The following is a 24727-nucleotide window of genomic DNA, read 5'->3' on the forward strand; positions in this document are numbered from 1 at the left end:
GTGCCTCAACTAAGACCTGATGCAGCCAAATAAATTAAAAAAAAAAAACTAAACTAAATTAAAAATAAATAAGTATAGGGAAGGACTAGATGATTTGAATCATTTAAAATTTTTTGATCCTATAAATGTGGTAATCTTAAACATTGTTATGAAACTACTTGGGGTACTATCCTCACCACCCCTACCTCCAGGTTGCCCTCTGCCACCCACTTATTAAGATTTTGAATCTAATATATGAGAAAATAATTTCTTGTTAAGTAATGATTACAAATTGTGCAACATGAACTCTCAGTGTTTCAAAAACACAAATACTTGGATCTAAGGGAAAAAAAAATAGCAACTCCTCAAAAGAGAAAAGTTAGTGACCTTAATGAAGTGGTCCTTAAAGCTTTCAATAGCTTTCACCTACTCAGTAAGACTTAACATGTTCCTGAGTTACATACTATGAAACACTTTTCTTATGGGGTCTTTGAGGACTAAATCGGTGTCTTAATGATGGGAAAATGTGTCTGAAAGGCAGTGGGTTTCAATTTGCTTTTAAACTTTCAGGCATTATGACATTCTTGAAGACCGAGTTCCTTCAGGACTTATTGTTGACTATCAAGATCTGTTGACTCAATGTGAGGAGAGTTACAGAAAATTTTTAAATCTGAGAAGCAGTTTGTCAAATTGTAACTCTGATTCTGAGCAGGAAAACATCTCCATGGTGGAAGGGTTAAAATTGTATTCAGAGATTGAACAGTTGAAACAAAAGCTAAAACTCATTGAGAATCCTTTGTTGAGGTATGTGTATCTTTGTTCTTCCCAACTAGTTGGCATCTTTTCTAACCAGCTATGTTACTGAGAACTGACAGGTCTGTTTGGTTTCTTTAAGATATGTGTTTGGTTATCAGAAGAATTCTAATATACAAGCAAAAGGCATCCGTCCCAGTGGCCAGAAGGTCACCCATGTGGTCTCCTCCACCATGACGACTGGTCTGCTGCAGTCCCTGGTCAGGGATAAGCTTTGTCCAGAGCCTTGTAAGGAAGAAATAGAAATTCAGGTAAAAGGAGAGTTTCTTGCTCCAGGTGGCTTTTTTTTCTTCAGATTCACCCAAGGCTTTCCTGAATTCTACAGAAAGTTTTTAGGAGTTTCCCAGAGCTGGTTTTCTGTGAAATGGAAAGCAGTGAGAGCACCACCTTTCTGCAGTATTAGTCAGTTATCAACCATGCACTGAGCTCAGTGCAGTAGCAAAGGAGGCACTGAGCTCAGTGCAGTAGCAAGGGAGATACCTACATACGTAGTTTTGGCTCCCTTTTGAAAATGAAACATGAAGGCACCTGGAGTAATACTCAGGTTGCATTTGAGGGGTATATATTTGCAATATGTTGTTGTTGTTTTCTAGTTCCATAGTGATCCGTTGTCTGCTATAAATGCCTGCTATGAGGGCGACACTGTTATTGTTTGTCCTGGCCGTTATGTGGTACATGGTACGTTCTCCATCGCTGACTCCATTGAGTTAGAAGGTGAGTATGGAAGATCATACAACCAAACTCTCGTGCATGATACGCTTAAGATAACAGTAAATCACTGATCTTGTTGAAGCTCCAAGAATTTGATTTCGACCCATTTGATTTCAAATGAGTTGCCTTGAAACATTAAGGGTTTTTGGAGTGTACAGGTTATTGACTCAGTGTTTGAGCAACATGAGGTGTGATTCTTTGTGGCATTATAAATGTTGGGAAGACAAAAACATAGAGAAAAAAAGACCATTAGGAAGAAGTATAATTCCAGATTATAGGTGGTTGGTGAAAAGGAAATTCATTATTAGAATTAAAAAAAACATTCCAAGCAATATTTTTTAATTTGTTGCTTCCTCTTATTTCATATATGTTGTGGACATATTGGTGCTTTTTTTTTTTTTTTTAATTTAGCTTACTTTTATGAAAGGTATAGGTCCAACTTGAAATTAGATGCAAAATCTTTATCTTAATTCTTTAAAAGCTTGTTGAATGTCACAAGTTCTAAAATGTACTTTTGAGAACATTAATGTTGAAAGAGTCTTTTAAAAATAACTTTATTTATTAATTTAATTTTTGGCTGCGTTGGGTCTTCGTTGCTGTGCGCAGGCTTTCTCTAGTTGTGGTGAGCGGGGGCTACTCTTCGTTGCCGTGCACGGGCTTCTCATTGCAGTGGCTTCTCTTGTGCAGCATGGACTCTAGGCGCATGGGCTTCAACAGTTGTGGTAGGTGTGCTCAGTAGTTGTGGCTCGTGAACTCCAGAGCGCAGCCTCAGTAGTTGTGGCACTCGGGCTTAATTGCTCCGTGGCATGTGGGATCTTCCTGGACCAGGGATCAAACCCATGTCCCCTGCATTGGCAAGCGGATTCTTAACCACTGCACCACCAGGGAAGTCCTAAAAATAACTTTTTAGGAGTTGAAATCTTATTGTACATTTAGAGTGATTCCTAAATTTAGGTTACTTTACAGTAGTTCACCTTGGTCCTTTGTATTTGCATAGCGTGTCAAATTTAGATGCACCTGTTCAACTATTTACCAGAAGAGCTTCAAGTTAGCAATAAAGCTTGTCATGCAAAAAATCATATATCATTTTGGGACTGGAGCAGCTGCTCACAAACTGCTTAAGCTATGTTCTTTAATTTTATCTTTTCGAGAGTTCTTAATGGAAGCAAGGCTGGGAATTTAATTTCCTGCTGTTCACTAGTACACCACCTCATCCCCTTTTTTGTTTTATGTGTGTAATTTTTGTTCTTTTTCCACTCCAATATTTGATATATAATAGATGTGTGTTTATAAACATCTGCAGGATAAAGCACTGCAATAAAAACACTTCATTTTTTTGGCATAGTGCAAACAGCATTGCTATTACAGATTGTATGGTGGATAAGCATTCTTCCTAGATTGTTGAGGAAATTATAATGTGATTGCCAACATGTCATAAATAAACATATAGAATTCTGATAGTTAAGTGTAAGAATGACTGTAAATTTATGAACAGAGGGCATTTCTGAGAATTTGGGGAATCAGGTGATATCTCTAGTCTGAATATATGGAGTACTTGTTCACGAGTAAGATTAAAGCTTATCTGATAGCTTTTCTGATCTATAGCTGACACAACAAGAGATATATATCGAGTACCTGCTATTTGCAGGGTATTAACAGTACTTATAATAGGATTTTTCTTTCTTGTTTAGAAAATCCATTCAGTTAGGCGAGGGCTTTGTGTTTTAAACTGCTAAGATTATGTAATTTGTTTATGTAATACCTTGTTTATATAATGTAATATGGCCATCCTTTTTATATTTTTAATTTTTCACATGATAGAAAGCCATAGCTATTATAAAAATGTGCAAAGTACAGGTAGACACATAAAAAGAATCAGGGAAGGACTTTCCTGGTGGTGCAGTGGTTAAGAATCCGCCTGCCAATGCAGGGGACATGGGTTCAGTCCCTAGTCCGGGAAGATCCCACATGCCATGGAGCAACTAAGACCACGCACCACAACTACTGAGCCTGTGCTCTAGGGCCTGCAAGCCACAGCTACTGAGCCCCTGTGCCGCAACTACTGAAGCCCACGCACCTACAGCCCGTGCTCTTCAACAAGGGAGGCCACCGCAGTGAGAAGCCTGTGCACCACAATGAAGAGTAGACCCCACTCGCCGCAACTAGAGAAAGCCCATGCGCAGCAATGAAGACCCAATGCAGCCAAAAATAAATATATAAATTAAAAAAAAAAAAGAATTGAGAAAGAAATTTACTCACAATCTAATCATCCAGAATCCACCACTGGTAGCATTCCTGTGTGTGGAGTCCTCTTGCATTCTCTAGTGTCCCCAAAAGCTTGTCTGTACTCTTCAAGTGTAGAAAACTTTAGTGACTTTGCCTGTTTAATGTTGTCACTGCTTTCATTTACTCAAGCAAAGACTCAGCTTTAGACAATGAGAGTTATTTCTTAAAGCTTTGTCTGTGTGATTCTGTTTTATGATAAAAGTCAGGCAGGGTTTTCTAGTTTTCTGATACTCCAGTTTTTCATAAACCCATTCAGAGGTCTGACCTGTATTATTAGTTTGATTAAGATTTGTAGATCCCACTACTGGGCATATACCCTGAGAAAACCATAATTCAAGAAGAGTCATGTACCAAAATGTTCATTGCAGCTCTATTTACAATAGCCAGGACATGGAAACAACCTAAGTGCCCATCATCGGATGAATGGATAAAGAAGATGCAGCACATATATACAACGGAATATTACTCAGCCATAAAAAGAAACGAAATTGAGCTATTTGTAATGAGCTGGATAGACCTAGAGTCTGTCATACAGAGTGAAGTAAGTCAGAAAGAAAAAGACAAATACCGTATGCTAACACATATATATGGAATTTAAGAAAAAAAAATGTCATGAAGAACCTAGGGGTAAGACAGGAATAAAGACACAGACCTACTGGAGAACGGACTTGAGGATATGGGGAGGGGGAAGGGTGAGCTGTGACAGGGCGAGAGAGAGGCATGGACATATATACACTACCAAACGTAAGGTAGATAGCTAGTGGGAAGCAGCCGCATGGCACAGGGTTATCGGCTCGGTGCTTTGTGACCACCTGGAGGGGTGGGTTAGGGAGGGTGGGAGGGAGGGAGACGCAAGAGGGAAGAGATATGGGAACATATGTATATGTATAACTGATTCACTTTGTTATAAAGCAGAAACTAACACACCATTGTAAAGCAATTATACCCCAATAAAGATGTTAAAAAAAAGAAAGATTTGTAGAGAACAAAGTTTTTTATTGGTTAACAAGGTAGACCTATCTTTCCAATAGCTAAAACTGTTCTAAGTCAGTTTGTCAGATTTTGTCAATCTGTTTAAGAGAATATAAAATTTAGAAAATCTTGAGAAATGCCTAGGCTTTGTCAAACTCAATTATGATAGAATAATAGAATCTTAGAGTTGGGAAATAAAAAACTTGTAGGGCTAAACGCTTCAGAGCCCTCTGACCCAGCTGTGAGTACTTAGATTATTACTATTTTTTTTAACTTATTTATTTATTATTATTTTTTAACATCTTTATTGGAGTATAATTGCTCTACAATGGTGTGTTAGTTTCTGCTTTATAACAAAGTGAATCAGCTATATGTATACATATATCCCCATATCTCCTCCCTCTTGCATCTCCCTCCCACCCTCCCTGTCCCACCCGTCTAGGTGGTCACAAAGCACCGAGCTGATCTCTCTGTGCTATGCAGCTGCTTCTCACTAACTATCGATTTTATATTTGGTAGTGTATATATGTCTGTGCCACTCTCTCACTTGGTCCCAGCTTACCCTTCCCCCTCCCCATGTCCTCAAGTCCATCCTCTATGTCTGCATCTTTATTTCTGTCCTGCCCCTGGGTTCTTCAGAAGCTTTTTTTTTTTTTAGATTCCATATATATGTGTTAGCATCTGTATTTGTTTTTCTCTTTCTGACTTACTTCACTCTGTATGACAGACTCTAGGTCCATACACTTCACTACAAATGACTCAATTTCGTTTCTTTTTATGGCTGAGTAATAGTCCATTATATATATGTGCCACATCTTCTTTATCCATTCATCTGTCAATGGACACTTAGTTTGCTTCCATGTCCTGGCTATTGTAAATAGTGCTGCAATGAACATTGTGGTACATGACTCTTTTTGAATTATGGTTTTCTCAGGGTATATGCCCAGTAATGGGATTGCTAGGTCATATGGTAGTTCTATTTTTAGTTTTTTAAGGAACTTCCATACTGTTCTCCATAGTAGCTGTATCAATTTACATTCCCACCAGCAGTGCAAGAGGTTTCCCTTTTCTCCACACCCTCTCCAGCATTTATTGTTTGTAGATTTTTTGATGATGGCCATTCTGTTACTATTTTTTTTAATAGCAGTTTTGTAAGTGACTTTAGTGCTGAAACTAGTATGAGATGGTTGATAGGGGGTAGTCTTCCTGATATGCAGGCAATTTGAGGAGTTGTTATTATTAAAAATTGTATACCTTGGTAAAAATTAAGCAAGATATGTGGAGAGATAATTAGATTTTATTTAAATGTAACTGGATTAACTGGTCTCAGATATCATTTGGAGTCATTTGAAATAGAGGAATCTGTCATAGAAATTTTGTATTTAGACATTTCCCCTCACCTATCTTAAATGTTCTTGCTCTCTTCCTTAGGATATGGTCTACCAGATGATATTGTGATAGAAAAGAGAGGCAAAGGAGACACTTTTGTGGATTGTACGGGTGTGGATATTAAAATCTCAAGCATAAAATTTGTTCAGCATGATGCTGTGGAAGGAATCTTAAGTAAATATCTGAATATTTCATTTATTATTTGTTCCAGACTTTGAAGGAAAACTGTACTTTCCCTGAAAGATAGAATTTAATAAAATACCACTCTTGAGTAGTATGCAAGGCGGATTAATTATTTATGTACATAGCTTGACAACTGAGGAAGCTTACTCTAAAGTGAAAAATAGTTCAATGTATTCTTGAAAATTTGTTAGTTTAATATTTGTTTCTGTGTGATCATTTTTTTTCTTTTAAAACATTCCAGTATTGTGGTCTGTGTTCTTTGTATTTGACTTAGCCCTGGACTCAAACCAGCTATCTTCACATTGTGATAGTATTTATTTCCTGGGATTTGTATCCCTTATTTTGAATTGGGCCTCCTTTTCTTCTCTCTTCTAAGATAGTCATGAAAGTTACTTTCTGATATTTTTTTTGTAATGAGAAGTGCTTTTTAACTTGATTTTGCATTTCTGAGGGCAAGTCATTCTTTTTTAAGAATGCTGCTTTTAGATTTTATCAATAGAAAATAACTCAAAATAGTCATTGTTTTATAAATTATGAATTCATAATTCCAGTAACAGAGTTTAAATGAGAAATATTTAGACTGTATCTAATATCAGCTCTAGGCCATTACTAATATTGGAAAAGACACATTACTTAAAGTATTTGATTGCATGTTTTCATCATAGTTATTCACCGTGGCAAGACTACATTGGAAAACTGTGTTTTGCAGTGTGAAACTACAGGAGTCACAGTACGAACATCAGCAGAATTTTTAATGAAGAGCTCAGATTTATATGGTGCCAAGGTATGATAATCTCTTATGGGAAGTAGTTTAAGTTCTAAATAAGTAAATAAAATGTCCTGGGACAAGATGTAAATGCATACTCCTGTTCCCTTTCTTCAAAGAAGTTCAGTTCCTTCCGTGTACTAAGTCAGCCAGACTCAACTGTATAAGGTTCTTCTTATTTAGCATTTTCAAAACAGAGATTAGGAAGAAAATAATAAATCTCACAGTTTCTCTGTCATACCTTTAAAAGAGGTTAGACCCTTTAAGTTGTAACTATGTAAATGATGTAGCAACTGAGGCTGGGTTGATTTTTTTAAATTAAATTTTTATTTTGAGATTGTAGATTCACATTCTGTTGTAAGAAGTAATACAGAGGTAGTCTGTATGTGTATCCTTTACCAGTTTCCTCTAATTGTAACATCTTCCAAAACTATAGTACAGTATCACAACCAGGATAAGATTGATTCAGTCAAGTTGAATATTTCCATCACTACAAGGATCCTCCATGTTGCCCTTTAAAGCCATATCTAGGTGCCCCTCCTTCTGACTTCATTAATCATAGGCAAACGCTAATCTGTTCTCCATTTCTGTTATTTCATCATTTCAAGAATGTTATATAAATAGAATCATACAATATACAACCTTTGGGAATTGGCTTTTTTCACTCAGCACAGTTCTCTGGAGCTTCACCCAGGTTGTTGCATGTACCAATAGGTTGTTCTTTTTTATTGCTAAGTAGTATTCCTTGTATGGTTGTTCCACAGTTTAACTGTTCACTTGTTGAAGGACATCTGGATTGTTTCAGTTTTTGGCTTTTGTAAATAAAGCTGCTATAAACATTGGTGTACAGGTTTTTGTGCAAACATCGTTTTCATTTCTCTGGGGTAAATGCCTAGGAATGCAGTTGCAGGGCACGTGGTTAGTTGCATGCTTACTTTCTTTAAGAAACTGCCAAACTTTTCCAGAGTAGTTGCATCAGTTTACATTCCCACTAGCAATGTTTGAGTGATCCAGTTTCTCCATATCCTAAGCAGTACTTGGTATTTTCACTACTTTTTAATTTTAGCCATTCTGATAGGTGTGTGGTTTTAATTTGTATTTCCCTAGTGGTTAATGATGTTGAACATTTTTCATATGCTTATTTGCCATCCTTATCTTCAGTGAAATGTGTATTCATGACTTTTGTCCATTTTCTAATTGGATTGTTCGTTCTTTTTTACTATAGAGTTTTAAGAGTTCTTTATAAATTCTAGATATGAATCCCTAATTGGGTATGTCATTTACAGATATCTTATGCTAGTTTGTAGCTTGTTTTTTCATCATTTTCACATGGGCTTTTGCAGAGCAAAGTTTTAAAATTTGATGAAGCCCAATTTATCAGTTTTTCCTTTTATGTGTAAGAACTCTTTGTCTAGCCCTAGGGTGCAAAGATTTTCTCCTTTTTTTTTTTTTTTCAGTTTTATAGTTTACATTTTACATTTAAGGTCATGAACCATTTTTGAGTTAATTTTGGTATAAGGTGAGTTTTAGGTCAAAGTTCATTTATTTGCTTATGGATGTCCAGTGGTAACTGCACCATTTCTTGAAAAGTCTATCCTTAAATAAATTGGTTTTGTATTTTTATAGTTTTTTTTTTTTTTTTTTTTGCGGTACGCGGGCCTCTCACTGCTGTGGCCTCTCCTGCTGCGGAGCACAGGCCCCGGATGGACAGGCCCAGTGGCCATGACCGACGGGCCGAGCCGCTCCGCGGCATGTGGGATCCTCCCGGACCGGGGCACGAACCCGTGTCCCCTGCATCGGCAGTTGGACTCCCAACCACTGTGCCACCAGGGAAGCCCTGGTTTTGTATTTTTATCAAAAATAATTTGGGTATGTTTTTGTGGGCCAATTTCTGGGTTCTCTGGTAGAATAATTCCTCCCACTCTCACTTGTCTTTTTTTAAAATTGTTTCAACTATTCTAGTTCCTTTGCCTTTCAATATAAATTCTAGAAATATCTTGTTCGTATCTACAAAAAGTCTTGCTAAGATTTTAATAGGACTTTCAATAAACCTATATATCAATTTGGGGAGAATGGACATCTTTTTTTACGTTCAGTCTTCCAATCTGTGAACATGGTATGTCTCTCCATTTATTTAGATCTTTGATTTTTTTCATCAGCATTGTGTAGTTTCAACGTACAAGTCTTGTATATGTTTTTATAGATTTGTACCTAAACATTTCATTGTAAGTGATATTATATTTTTAATTTATTGTGCTTATTGCTAGTATATTGAGATACAATTGATTTTTGTATGTTTGTTTATATCCTGTGACCTTGCTGAACCTTCTTATTAGTTCTAGGAGTGTTTTTATAGATTTCATGGAATTTTTCTATGTAGACAGTCATGTCATCTACAAATAGAGACAGTTTATTTCTTCCTTTCCAGTCTGTTTACCTTTGGTTTCCTTTTCTTGCCTTATGGCACTGACTAGAACTTCCAGCATTTGTGTTGAATAACAGTGGTGAGAGTAGATATCCTAACCTTGGTCTTGATATTGGGGGACTGTATTCAGTATTGTACTGTTAAGTATAAGGTGTTTTTTGCTTTTTTAAGAATTAAAAAAAATCCTTTTTCAGCTTTATTGAGGTGTAACTGACAGAACTTTTATATATTTAAGGTGTCCAATGTGATGATTTCATATAAATATACATTATGAAATGATCATCACAGTCAAGCATTCATTACCTCACATCATTACCTTTTTTTTAATTCCCCATCCGCTCTTCCCTCTGGCAACCACCTGTTTGTTCTCTGCATGTATGACTTTGTTTCTGTTTTGTTTGTTCGTTTGTTTTGTTTTTTAGATTCCACATGTAAGTGAAATCATACACTATTTGTCTTTCTCTGTCTAACTTATTTCACTTCGTATAATACTGTCTAGGTCCATCTTAGTCGTCGCAAATGGCAAGATTTCATTCTTTTTTATGGCCAAGTAATATTTCATTTGTGTGTGTGTGTGACACTACATCTTCTTTAATCCATTCATCTGTTGTTAGGCACTTAGGTTGCTTCCATATCTTGGCTATTGTAAATAATGCTGCAACGAACATACATTTTTTTGAGGTACGTATATTGTTTTGAATTAGCGTTTTCGTATTCTCATATAAATACCCAGGTGTGGAATTGCTGGATTGTATGGTAGTTCTGTTTTTAATTTATAGAGGACTCTCCTTACTGTTTTCCATAGTGGCTGCACCAACTTACATTCCTACCAACAGTGTGCTACAATTTCCTTTTCTCCACATCCTTGCAACACTTACTGCTTATTGTCTTTTTGTTAATAGCCATTCTGACAGGTGTGAGGTGATATCTCATTGTGATTTTGATTTGCATTTCCCTGTTGATTAGTTATGCTGAGCACCTTTTCATGTGCATGTTGACCATCTCTACGTCTTCTTTGGTAAAATGCCTTATTAGGATCCATTTTTTAATCTGGTTGTTTTGTTTTGTTTTTATGTTGAGCTGTATGAGTTCTTTGTATATTTTGGATATTAACCCCTTATCTGATATACTGTTAGCAAATATCTTCTCCCATTCAGTAGGCAGCCTTTTTGTTTTCTTGATAATTTCCTTTGCCATGCAAAAGCTTTTTAGTTTGATGTAGTCCCATTTCTTTATTTTTGCTTTTGTTTCCCTTGCCTTAGGAGACATATCTAAAAAATATTGCTCAGACCAATGTAAAAGAGGGCACTGGCATTGTTTTCTTCCAGAAGTAGTCTAGTTTGATTCTTTTGTGTGTAGCTGTCCAGTTTTCCCAACACCATCTGTTAAAGAGGCTATCTTTTCTCCATTGTATATTCTTGCCTCTTTTATTGTAGATTAATTGTTCAGATGGTGGGGTTCATTTATGGTCTCTCTATTTGTACCATTGATCTATGTGTCTGTTGTGCCAGTACCATACTGTTTTGATTACTGTAGCTTTGTAGTATAGTTTGAGGTCAGGGAGCTTGTTTTGTTGTTCTTTCTCAAGATTGTTTTGGCTATTTGGGGTCCTTTGTTTTTCCATACAAATTTTAGAATTATTCTAGTTCTGTGGAAAATGCCATTGGTATTTTGATAGGAATTGCTTTGAATCTGTAGAGTGCCTTGAGTAGTATGATCATTTAAAAAGTATTCTTCCAATCCATGAGCACAGTATATCTTTCCATCTGTTTTTGTCATCTTCAATTTCTTTTATCAGTTTTTTAAGTTTTCTAAGTATAGGTCTTTTGTTTTGTTTTTTTTTTGGCTGCACTATGCATCATGCAGGATCTTAGTTCCCTGACCAGGGATTGAATCCATGCCCCCTGCAGTGGAAGCATAGAGTCTTGACCACTGGACCACCAGGGAAGTCCCATAAATATAGGTCTTTTACCTCCTTAGTTAGATTTATTCCTAGGTGTTCTTTTTGATGTGATTGTAAATGGGATAGTTTTCTTAATTTCTCTTTCTGATAGTTGTTAATGTATGGAAATGTAACAGATTTCTGTATGTTAATTTTGTATCCTGCAATTTTACCAAATTCATTGATGAGTTCTAGTAGTTTTTTGGTGGCATCTTTAGGATTTTCTATGGATAGTATCCTGTCATCTGAAAACAGTGATGGTTTTACTTCTTCTTTTCCAATTTGGATTTCTTTTATTTCTTGTCTGATTGCTGGGGCTAAGACTTTCAATACTACGATGAATAAAAATGGCAAGAGTGGGCATCCTAGTCATGTTTTCCTGATCTTAGAGAAAATGCTTTCAGCTTTTCACCACTGAGTATGGTGTTAGCTGTGGGCTTGCCATATATGTCATTCATTATATTAAGGTATATTCCACCAATGGACACTTTGTTGAGAGTTTTTATCATAAATGGATATTGAATTTTGTCCAAAGTTTTCTCTGCATCAACTGAGATGATCAAATGATTTTTTATTCTTTCATTTGTTAATGTGTTGTATCATGTTGATTAATTTGTGGATATTGAGCCATCCTTGTATCCCTGAGATTAATCCCACTTAATCATGGTGTATGATCCTTTTAATGTATCATTGGATTCTGTTTGCTAATATTTTTTTGAGGATTTTTGCATCTATGACTGTCAAGAATATTGGCCTGTAATTTTTTTTTGTTTTTTTGTGGTATCTTTTTCTGATTCTGATATCAAGGTGATGCTGGCCTCATAGAATGAGTTTCTGAGTGTGCCTCTTCAATTTTTTGGGATAGTTTAGGAAGGATAGGTGTTAACTCTTCTTTAAATGTTTGGTAGAATTCACCTGTGAAGTTGTCTGGTCCTGGACTTTTGTTGGGAGCTCTTTTATTACTGATTTAATTTCATTACTGGTAATTGATCTATTTGTATTTTCTATTTATTCCTGTTTTGGTCTTGGGAGACTGTACATTTCTAGGGATTTATCCATTTTCTCTAGGTTGTCTATCTTATTGCCATATAATTGTTCCTTGTAGTCTTATGTGGTCCTTTGTATTTCTGTGGTGTCAGTTGTAACTTGTCCTCTTTCATTTCTGATTTTATTTGGGCTTTCTTTTTTCTTTGTGAGTCTGGCTAAAGGTTCATCAATTTTGTTTATCTTTTCAACGAACTAGCTCTTAATTACATTGATCTTTTCTATTGCATTTTAGTCTCTATTTCATTTATTTGTGCTCTGATCTTTATTATTTATTTCCTTGTCCTAACTTTGAATTTTGTTTTTTTTCTAGTTCCTTTAGGTTTAAGGTTATTGTTTATTTCAGATTTTTTCTTGTTTTCTGAGGTAGGTTTGTATCACTATAAACTTCCCTCTTGGAATTGTTTTTGCTGCATCCCATAGATTTTGGATCATTGTGTTTCTATTTTCATCTGTCTCCAGGTATTTTTTTATTTCTTTGATTTCTTCAGTGACTCATTGTTTAGTAGCATATTGTTTAGCCTCTACATGTTTGTGTTTTTTGCATTTTTTTTTTCTTGTAGTTGATTTCTAGTCTCATACCATTGTGATCAGAGAAGATGCTTGAAAGGATTTCAGTCTTCTAAATTTTTGAGATTTGTTTTGTGGCCTGTAGAATTGTCCATGTGCAGTTGAAAAGAATGTGTTTTCTGCTGCTTTTGGATGGAATGTTCTCTATGTATTTATTAAGTCCATCTGACCAGTGTTTCCTTATTGATTTTCTGTCTGGATGATGTATCCATTGATGGGGTGTTAAGTACCCTACTATTATTGTGTTACTGTCAATTTCTTACTTTAAATTCTCCAAATGTGTCAGTGCTTACATATTTACAATTGAAATATCTCCTTGTTGGATCTATCCCTTTATCTTTATATAATGTCCTTTGTTGTCTCTTGTTACAGTTTTTGTTTTAAAGTCTATTTTGTCTGATATAAGTATTGCTATCCCAGCTTTCTTTTCATTTACATTTGCATGGAGTACCTTTTTTCATTCCCTCACTTTCACTCTGTGTGTCTTTAGATCTGAAGTGAGTTTCTTATAGGCAGTATATATACGGGTCTTGTTTTTGTATCCATTCAACCACTCTATGTCTTTTAATTGGAATGTTTAGTCCATTTACATTTAAAGTAGTTATTGATAGATATGTACTTATTGTGATTTTGTTAGTTGTTTGGGGGTTGTTTTTGCAGTTCTTTATTGTTCCTTTCTTTTCTTTTGGTCTCTTCCCTTGTGATTTGATGACTATCTTTAGTGTTATGTTTGGATTCCTTTCTCTTTTTTGTGTGTGTATCTATTATAGATTTTTGATTTGTGGTTATCATGAGATTTACATATAGCAATCTTTATGTATATGTGATTATTTTAAGTTGCTGGTCTCCGAATTTCAAACACATTTTAACAACCCTGCAGTTTTACTCCCCTCCCCCTACAGTTACTGTTTTTTTGACATCATATTTTACATCTTTTTGTTTTGTATATCCCTTAACTACTTATTGCAGATATAGATGATTTTACTGTTTTTTTCTTTTAATCTTCCTACTAGCTTTGTACATGGTTGATTTACTACCTTTACTGTATAATTGTCTTTATCAATGAGCTTCTTCTTTTCATAATTTTCATGTTTCTGGTTGTGGTCTTTTCTTTTTTGCTTAGAGAATTCCCTTTGACATTTCTTGCAAAACTGGCTTGGTGGTGCTGAATGCTTTTAGCTTTTGCTGTCTATAAAATTTTTGATCTCTCCATCAAATCTGAATGAAAGCCTTGCCAGATAAAGTATTCTTTTTTTTTTCTAACATATTGTATAATTCACTTTATGTGAAATGTCCAGAACAGCCACATCTATATGGATAGAAAGTAGAGTAGTGATTGCCTAGGGCTGGGAGTAAGGTGGGGAAGAGGGGATTGGGGTAATAACTGAAGGATACAGGGTCTCTTTCTAAGGTGATGAAAATGTTTTAACATTGACTGTGGTAATGGTTACACAACTCTGAATATACTAGAAACCATTGAATGGTACATTAAACTTAAGTGGGTGAATTGCATGGTATGTGAGTTGTATCTCAGTAAGAAGGGAATGATGTAACCAGGATGGTGGGAAGCATCCTTTGGGCTCCAGCTTTCTCCTTGACCCTCTCTATCCTCACTGTCCCTACAGGGTGTCTTCCTTCCCACCACGTTCCAGTCCAGGAGTGTCTTGATCTGTCCCTGGCCATCCCTGTTGCCTTTCTCTTCTTTTGGGTGGACCATGAAGTATGCTAGCCTTTCATTAGCTGGTGTCTGATATCAGGATTTCTTCTTTTTTGATTATTGAAGTATAGTTGATATATGATATCTTGTTAGTTTCAGCTATACAGCAAAATGATTCATTTTTATATCTGTATATTTTTTCAGATTATTTTGCACAGGTGGAGTATTCTTGATTTTAGGTTTTTCCCTTTTATCACTTTAAATATATTGTACCCTTTGGCTTTCAGAGTTTCTGCTGAAAAGTCAGCTGATAGCCTTATGGGAGTTCCCTTGTACATAAGTTGATGCTTTTCCCTTGCTGTTTTTAATATTCTCTTTATATTTAATTTTTGCCATTTTAATTATAATGTGTCTTGATATGGTCCCTCTTTGGTTTGATCCTATTTGGGACTCTCTCTGCTTCCTGGACCTGGATTTCTGTTTCCCAGGTTAGGGAAATTTTCAGCTTTTATGTCTTCAAGTATGTTCTCTATGACTTTCTCTCTTTGTTCTCCTTCTGGGATTCTTATAATGTGAATGTTGTCCCACAGGCCACTTAAACTGTCCTCATTTCTTTTTATTCTTTTTCTGTGTTCAGCTTCAGTGATTCCTACCTCTCTGTCTTTCAGCTAGCTGATTTGTTCCTTTGTATCATTTAATCTACTATTGATTTCTTCTAGTGTATTTTTCATTTCAGTTATTGTATTTCATCTGTTTGGTTCTTCTTTATATTTTCTAAGTCTTTGTTAAACTTCTCTTTATGCTCATCCAGGTTTCTCCAGAGTTCTTTGATCATCTTTTGAGCATTACCTTGAACTCTTTATCAGGTGGATTGTCTATCACCACTTCACTTAGTTCTTGTGGGGTTTTTATCTTGTTCCTTCTCTTGGAACATGATCCTCTGTCACCTCATTTTGCCTAATTCCTGTTTGTGGGTTGCCTACCCTGGGGGTATAGGTCTTGACTGTACTGGGTCTCTGCCCCTCCTATATCTGTCTCATTGCAGTTCCTTCTTTATAACTTTAATTGTGGGAAATATTTTCTGCTAGTCATCAGGTTGTTCTCATTGATAGTCACTCTGGTAAATAGTTTAATTTTGGTATGCCTGTTGGGGGAGGTTCTCAGGGTCTTCCTACTTTGCCATATTTGCCACCGGTATAAGGTTAACTGTAGGTTTTTTGTAAATATTCTTTATCAAACTAAGGAAGTTCTCCTTTATTTCTGTTTTCTGAGAATTTTTATAATAAATTTGTTTTGGCTTTTGTCAGATGCTTTTTTCCTGCATCAATTTTTGGTGGATTACAAGTGATTGATTTTCAAATTTTGAACCATCCTTGCATCCCTGGAATAAGCCTCACTTGGTCATAGTATATAATTCTTTATATATTGCTGAATTGTATTTGCTAATATTTTCTTAGGAATTTATATGTCTATATTCATGAGAGATATTGGTCTGAAGTTTTCCTTATTTGTACTGTCTTTGTCTGGTTTTGTTGTCAGAGTAATGCTAGCTTCATGAAATGAATTTGAAAGTATTCCCTCTTCTGTTTTCTGGAAGTGATTGTATAGAATTGGTGTTAATTCTTCTTTAAGCATTTGGTAGATTTCTCCAGTGAAATCACCTGGGCCTGGAGATTTCTTTTTTGGGAGTTTAAAAATTATGGATTAAATTTCCTTAATAATTATAGGGCTATTCAATGACCTATTTCATGTTGGGTGAATTAATGGATTCACTCATAGGGTATAGAGCCCTTGTGACCAGGACCCAGTCAGTGGTGAAGGGCTTTCCTATTTGACAGTGATGGCAGCGGGCTCCTGGCACACCTGCTACATGCACCATGTTGCATGCAGGGATGTTGCTTGCACACCCCGCCCCCCATCCTCTTAGGCCTCACACCAGCCTGGGGATTCAGGTGGACCATTTCTTCTTCTAAGTTGTCAAATGTATAGAGCTGTTTGTGGTGTTCCCTGATTCTTTAGATGTTTGCAGGGCCTGTGGTGATATCCACTGTTTCATTCTTGATATCAGTAGTTTGTGTAGTCTCTCTCTCTCTTTTTTTCCTTTTTTCTTTGCGAATCTTGCTGAAGGTTTGTCAGTTTCATTGAAGTGTTTTCAAAGTGCCAACTCTGTTTCATTGATTTTCACTATTCTGTTTTCAATTTTATTTAGTTTTGCTCTTGTCTTTATTATTTCCTTCCTTCTGTTTACACTGGGTTTATTTTGCTCTTTCTCTAGGTTCTTTGGGTGAGAGCTTAGATTGTTGATTTGAGACTTTTCTCTTTTCGAATGTATGCTTTAAAGGCTATAAATTTCCCTCTTGGCACTGATTTAGCAAATTCTGATAGGTTGTATTTTCATTTTTGACCCATGCAGTATTTAGAAGTGTGCTATTTTGCTTCCAAGTATTTGGAGTTTTACTATTATCTTTTGTTGTTGATTTCTAGTTTGATTCCATTGTGGTCAAAAACACACTGTATGACTTCAGTTTTTAAAATTTTGTTGAGGTTTGTTTTGATGGCACAGGATATGGTCTGTCTTGGTATATGTTCCATAGGCCCTTGAAAGGAAATGTGTATTTTGCTGTTATTGAGTATAAATGTCAACTAGATCGGGTTGGTTGATAATGTTTTTGAGTTCTTCTATATTCTTTCTGATTTTCTGTCTAGTTGTTTCAATTTTTGAGAGATGGATTGTTAAAGTCTCTTACTATAATTTAGGATTTGTCTTTCTCCTTTCAGTCCTATTAGTTTTTGCTACACATATTTTGTAGTTCTGTTATTTGGTGCATATCCATTTGGTATTGCTTTTTTTTTTTGGTGAACCAACCTATTTATCATTATATAATGTTACTGTCTATCTTTGGTAATTTTTTTTGCTTTGAATTCTACTTTATCTGATATTAATAGAGCCACACTTGCTTTCTTTTGATTAAAGTTTGCACGGTATATCTATTTTTTTTCAAGATTTTTTTGATGTGGATCATTTTTTAAGTCCTTATCGAATTTGTTACAATATTGCTTCTATTTTATGTTTTGGTTTTTTGGCCGTGAGGCATGTGGGATCTTAGCTCCCTGACCAGGGATCGAACCCACACCCCCTTCATTGGAAGGTGAAGTCTTACCCACTGGACCAGCAGGAAAGTCCCTGCATGGTATATCTTTTTCCATACTTTTATTTTCATCCTGTCTTTATTGTTCTGTTTGAAGTGAATTGTAGACAGCACATAGTTGGATCTTGTTTTTTAATCCACTTTCCCAGTCTTTGTCATTTAATTGTTGTATTTAGACCACTTACATTTAGTGTAATTATTGTTGTTAAGTCTTTATTCTGCCATTTTATTTTTTGTTTTCTATTCTGTTTTTCATTTTAATTTTTTTGCCATCCTGTAGGTTACCTGAACATTTTTTAGAATTCCATTTGTTTTTGAGTATATCTCTTTGTATAGTTTTTTAAGTGGTTGCTCTAGGTATTGCATTATATGTATAACTTACCACAGTTTACTGATGTTATCTCACAAGTTTGAGTGAACTGCTAACGTCTCTTTACCATCCCCTGTCTGTAATATAATTATCTTCAATATTTCCTTTTCAAATTTCTAGACACATTAGACCACATTAGACAGTGTTATGTTTAATTATGATGTATCTTGAAATGGATTTCTTTGAGCTTATCCCATTTGGGGTTTTCTCAGCTTCTTGAGTCTGTAGGCTTACTGTCTCTTGCCAAATTTGGAAATTTTTAGCTATTTCTTCTTTGAATTTTTTTTTAGCTTCACACAGCCTCTCTTCTTCTAGGACTCTGATGACACAAATTTTGGATCTTTTGTTATTGTCCCATAGGTCCCTGAGGTTCAGTTCACTTTTCTTTTTCAGACTGTTTTCTCTCTGTTGTTCAGACTGGATAATTTCTATTGTTCTGTCTTCTGTTTCACTAATTCTTTCCTCTGTTCTTACCTTTCTGCTGTTGTGCCCATCCACTGAGCTTTTTATTTCAGTTATGGTATTTCTCAGTTCTGAAATTTCCATTTGGTTCTTTTATCTTCTATTTCTTTGATGAGACTTTCTATTTTCTTGTTCAGCCTGCTATTGATATTTTTCATTTAAGTATATTCATAATTGCTCATTAAAGCAATTGGCTGCCTTAAAATCCTTGCTAGCTAATTCCATCATCTCTGACATCTTGGTTTTGGTTTTTACTGATTATCTTACTGAGTTTGACATCTTCTTGGCACTTGGTATGAGAAGTGATTTTCCACTGAAACCTGGACGTTTTATATTATACTATGAGAATCTGCATCTTCTGTTTTAGCTGGGTTTCTCTTACCCTTGTTACTGCCAGGTGGAGGTAGAAGTCCAAGTTCCCCATTTGGCCTCCATTGACATCCAAGTTGAGTGGGGAAGCTCCTTCTTACTGCTGGGTGGGGGTGAGAATTCCAGCTTCTTACTGACTCCACTGATGCTCTGGCACATGGCAGTGGTCTTGTTACTACCAGCAATGGTGAAAGTGTTACACCCTCCACTGGGCCTGCTCTGACACCACTCCAGTAGGGAAGGGGTGTGGCACCTTGTTATTATCAGTTGGAGATACAAGTGCAGGTCCCATATGTAGTCTCCACAAGTGGGAGGGCCTTGTTACTAGCTTGTGAGGATGAAAATCATTGGCCTTAACTGAAAATCCCAGTGTGGGTGTGGGGGTGCCTAGTCATAGCCTCAAGAGGGTGGAATTCTAGGCTCCCCTTGGCACTTGCCAGCATGGGTGGGGGTTGGCCAGTTTTTTTCCTGTGGTGTTTGGATAGAATAGAGTTGTTACTGTTTCAGAGTTTTCTGGGCTTGCCTGGTCCTTTGGCTAAAGAGAGCAGGCTTTTAGGGAGGCATTTCTGGTCTGTTTGGCACTTATGGATTGCCAGCTTCTTTAGCTTCATGTCTGGGAATATAAGGCAAAAAGAATACCCAGGAAATGCACCAATGTGTTGGTGTCATTCCTCAGGTGTTGAGGTGTCTAGCTGGTCTGCCTTTTCAATCATCTTATGTTTGTTGTATATATGATGTCCATGGTTTTTACTTGTACCATTATCTTAGAAGTGGCAGCCTCTTCAGTTTCTTTTTAGTTACTGAATATCTGTTCAGCTTCATAGCATACTTTGAACATGATTGTCCCATTTACTAAGTGGCTGTGGCTTAAATTATTCTTCTCTTTTTTACATGATTCCTGATAATTTGATATTTAATTTTAACTATTTCGTTGTGTATGTATTTTTAATGTTATTGCCCCTAAATCTTTTTTTGTATATAGCTATAAACTGAAAATCTTAGCCAAAGGCCCATTTCCCAGATCTTTTGACCGCTCTACAGAGAGTTAGGTTTGTGTGTAGTGACCATCCCACTACATAAACCCATCCCACTACTAAAACGTAATCCCTAAAGGGGAAAGTAATAATAAATGTTTTCTCATGGCACACTCCTATTCCTAGGAAAACAGCTTAACATACATGCAATAGATGTGTCATAAATGGTTAAAAGCAACTCTTCTACATCTAGGATATTGTGTATGAAATTATTCCGAAAATGAACTTTTAAATAATCATAGAGGTTTGAGCCGAACCATTTTTACTTACTAAAGTGGCTAGCATGGCATCAGGAAATCATTCCTATTATTGTTAATTTTTTTGTTGGTACCATGTGGTACCAAGGGACAATGTGAGAGCATTGGGCAATGCATGGATTGTTCTGGTTACTCTGTATGTATAAACAGGACACTTGAATTGGTTACTAATTTAACATGTGTGTAGTAGTGGGGACCATTAATTATTTTAATTCATGGAAGTGATTTTCAAGTTAGGTTGGGATATTTTTAAACTGGTGTGCTTTTAAAAATATAGGGCCTTATTTCTATCTACAGCTTTACTATCTTTTACTAGATTTGAACACTGTTCTCCAACTAACTGAGTATTTCTGAGAGAATGGTCATTTTTAATAAGTGTATCTTTCAACATAATCGTTAACTGACTTTTTTTTGGCAGAATCAGAAAACTGATTTGTCACAGATGAAAGAGAGTGAAATAGTAATCAAGTGTTGAAACTCTTAGCCATTGTTTTTTTGTGTGTGTGTGTGTGTGTGTGTGTGTGTGTGTGTGCATGTGGTATTTGAAAGTGATAAATGATAGACAACTTGCTGGAAATGAAGCAAATGGAAATGTTGATTAGAAATACCTAATAAAACTTTCTATAAAATACTTTGTATTTGCACTGCATTAAAGTCTAAGAAGTGACAAACCTTCTTTTATAGTCTTGCCTATTTTAAACTGATTGTCATTACCTTAAAATGTAACTTGTAGGGTGCAGGTATAGAAATATATCCCGGGAGTAAGTGCACCCTGAGTGACAATGGGATCCATCACTGCAAGGAAGGGATCCTCATTAAGGTGAGCACCTGCTGAGACACCCTCTTTCCAAAGGTCAGAATGGTTTTACCTAAGAAATAATTATGTTTTATTAAATTCCCATGTTGTTCCTGTTGTTTTCTGGTTTTGAAAAGCATAAACAGTATGTAAATTTTAATAATATCAATAGTTGGTGGTTGAAAGTCTCTTGTGAGAATACTTTGTTATCTATAGATCTGCAGAAATGACAAAGGAATGCTGTGTCACTCAGAGCTCAGATTGTGCTACCACGTATTAATAAGCATAGCTTTCTATTTTATTTTTAGAATAGCCTGAAAAAAGTGAGATTTCTAAAGCAGGCAGTGTTGAATGTGACAGTTCCTTAAAATATTTGTTTTCAATGTCACAGGACTTCTTAGATGAACATTATGACATTCCCAAAATAACCATGGTGAATAATGTCATACATAATAATGAAGGTTATGGTGTTGTCTTGGTGAAACCTACAATTTTCTCTGACCTGCAAGAAAATGCCCAAGATGAAACTGAAGGTATGGTATATTTAGTAATTTTCAAAATAAAAACCAGACCTAATTTATTGTATTTCAGCATTAAACTCTGATTAAAGATCTTAATCTTCTTCTCCTCTTTAAAAAAGATAACTAGCATATGCTTAGGCATGGAGATAGAGAAACTCGATAAAGCTATAACATTATGGAATCTTGGAGTGAAAGAAACTTTCAAGGTCAACTAGTCAGCTGGTCAAAGCCTTTGATGTGTGGTTTCTGTGGTCCTGCAGTTCCCTTCTTATCATGCTTGGCTTTCTGTAAATTTATAGAATAAGGATGGGCATATGATAGCAATGGTGGTTCCTGCTGGCATTTGTTAAGGATGGAGGCAGAAAAATGAATGTGCCAGGTTGAAGGCTGCATTTTACTGGAGGGGATCATGGAGTTCACCTCTAGTTTTTATTTGTAAAAGTAAATACCTCCCTGTCAGCTGTCTTTCTTGGCAGCAAAGCTGATCTAACACAGTGGGAAGTTTATGAATTTCAAGCCATGACCCTGATTACTATGAAATCTCAGTCATGGAGAAGGATTGTGCATTGGCATAGGTGAGGAAAGTTTAAAGGATGATGAGTAGTCCTTGTCATCCTTCAGGATCCACTCCAGCTATCTGGTAGTTCTTTTTCTCCTCACCGTTCTGTAGGTCAGAAGTTATGGTGAGCTTGGCTGGGTTATCTGCTTAGAGTCTCACAGGGTGAAAGAGGTATCAGCTGGGCGGGGCCCTTATCTGAAAGCTCTGGGGCGAGAATCTGCTTCCAAATTCCTTTATGTTGTCGGCAGAATCAATTTCCTTGAGGCCATAAGACAGAGGTCTCTACTTTTTTTGTTGGCTGTTGGCTGAGGATTGCTCTCAGCTCGTAGGGACCACTCTTGGGTCCTTGCCCCATAACCCCCTCCATTTCAGTAATAGAAGACCTCCCTCAAAGCAGATCTCTCCTGCTTCAAATCTTTTTCATGTTCTGAATCTCTTTATGCTTTTCTCTTCTTCATCCAGCCAGGGAAAACATTGCTATTAAAGGGTTCATATGATTAGGTTACGTATACCTGAGTTATCAACTGATTAGTAACCTTAATTACATCTGCAAGGTCCTTTTGCCATTTAACAGTTATGAAAGTAACACCAAGTGGCAGATGGCCCTGCATCACGGGGCCATCTAGAATTTTGCCATCACAGGCAGTCACTTATAAAGCTGCTAGATTGGGAGTTCCTTTAGGGAAAATAGCAGTTTTATTTATCTTTGCATCTAGCTTCTAATACAGGGCTTAGTAAATATCCAGGAGGGGCCTGTTGAGTAGATGAGATCTAGGATAAAAAGAGAAAATTCAAAATTGGTAATCTTGTATTAGGGTCAGGAGACCTTGAAGACTAAGACACCTGCGTGTTGAGATACTTATGGCAGAGAGTTTGTGAAGTCCAGTCAGATGACAGCTGGAATCCTTAACAGAAAAAACTTGAAAGCTCTGATAGACTGTAGAAATACATGTTTTAGTTGGGTTAGTTTGTATATTTAACTCTATTTGTTATAATTTGTTTGTTTCTTCAGGAAATGAAACATTTAAAGTTCAGACAAGTGAAGAGGCAGATGTAGCTGAAAGAGTGGATCTAGAAGAGCTGATTGAATGTGCAACTGGTAAAATGGAGCTTTATGCGAGAGCTGACGTTTCTGAGCAAGTCGAAGGCAATTGTGAAATTGTAAATGAACTAGTTGCTGCCTCCACACAAAAAGGCCAGTTGAAGAAGAAAAGGTTGAGTGAACTGGGAATTACACAAGCTGATGACAACTTAATGTCACAGGAGATGTTTGTTTCAATTGTGGGGAACCAGTTCAAGTGGAATGGGAAAGGGAGTTTTGGCACATTTCTCTTCTGACCACTGTGATGTAAATAGATAGCAAAATATTGGATTTTGCACATGCTGCACCCAAGAATCACTGCTGCTATCATACTTTGCTTCATGTCTATATTTTGTATCTGATATATTCGATTGGGTTTGAGTGAAACAGATTTATTTCTGTCTGCAGGTGTTGCACATAAAACACTCTCTTTATAAAGAAGGTCATAAAAACATAAAATAGAAAATATTTGGAGATTTCTTATCTAGAAAGTCTTGCTTTTTCAAACACATAGTTCTCCTATTAAGTCTATTAATAACTTTCTAGTATAAATACACTTTAGCACTTCAAAGAGGAGGAACAAAGGCAGGGAATGCAAGATGAGCGCACAAAAACGCAATAGGCATCAATGTGCAGTATTCTTATAGTTGTCTTTTTAATCCCAGTTATAGTGAGTCTGATATCCATGCTTTATTTGCATAATACTTGTCTTAAAAGCTTTTATGATTGGGAGGTTATCTCCCTTTATCAGGCTTATTATTGAGAATCTGAGTGGGAATGCCTTTTTATGTTGAACTATGTAATCATCAAAACAGTAATAGCATAGCAGGTTTGAAACAGAAATGAAACGTGTTATTCAGAGCCAATGCATACATAGAGCATTTTCACTACTGCTGAATATGAGTGATTAAAAAGAAGGTGATTTTCTTTCACCAGCAGTATTCTGATCAAATTTCTTACATAGTCAAAATGATTACCTATACAACCTGTATCAGCTCCGTGTTCTTGATATCATATTGTAAAATACAGCTTTTAAAAGTATTTATGTTTTTAAAAAGTATATGTGACATTAAAATTCCTACTGATTAAAATTATAATGATGAAATAATAAATTGAATCTTGGTATATTTTTCCAACTGCATTATGGGCCATAGTGCCTGTGTAGCATGTGTGATCCTTTGAAATACATACAATATTTTGATATCTTTTTAGTGTTTCAGAGTATTAAAATTTTTCCCCAATCAAGTCATTTCTTAAATTTGAATAAATTATAATTTTATTTTTCAGATGCTACTAAATGTGGAAGGATTTATGTTAGATTTTTTTGTTTGACCATTGAAAGGCATTTTTCTTTTACTCTTGAAATCCTGTTGCAAAAGTAATGCTAATTAA

General features: G+C 35.9%; 1 protein-coding gene across 3 annotated transcripts in view; it reads left to right on the top strand.

Moving 5' to 3' along the window:
* Positions 1-23592, top strand: part of SHCBP1 (SHC binding and spindle associated 1) — a gene marked incomplete at both ends in the record, with an annotated part of 36984 nt that extends 13392 nt beyond the window's left edge. For 2 of the 3 annotated variants that reach the window (XM_082863447.1, XM_082863448.1), the window contains 8 exons: positions 550-783; positions 875-1043; positions 1386-1506; positions 6193-6324; positions 6999-7117; positions 21112-21198; positions 21566-21707; positions 23267-23592. In XM_082863447.1, coding sequence (XP_082719573.1) covers positions 550-783; positions 875-1043; positions 1386-1506; positions 6193-6324; positions 6999-7117; positions 21112-21198; positions 21566-21707; positions 23267-23592 — 1330 coding nt within the window. The remainder of the gene's footprint in view (positions 1-549; positions 784-874; positions 1044-1385; positions 1507-6192; positions 6325-6998; positions 7118-21111; positions 21199-21565; positions 21708-23266) is intronic. The other variant, XM_082863449.1, reaches the window with a different exon arrangement.
* Positions 23593-24727: the final 1135 nt, after the last annotated feature.

The sequence above is a fragment of the Leucopleurus acutus genome (genome assembly GCF_964270905.1).
Source record: "Leucopleurus acutus genome assembly, chromosome: 20".
Taxonomy (NCBI): domain Eukaryota; kingdom Metazoa; phylum Chordata; class Mammalia; order Artiodactyla; family Delphinidae; genus Leucopleurus; species Leucopleurus acutus.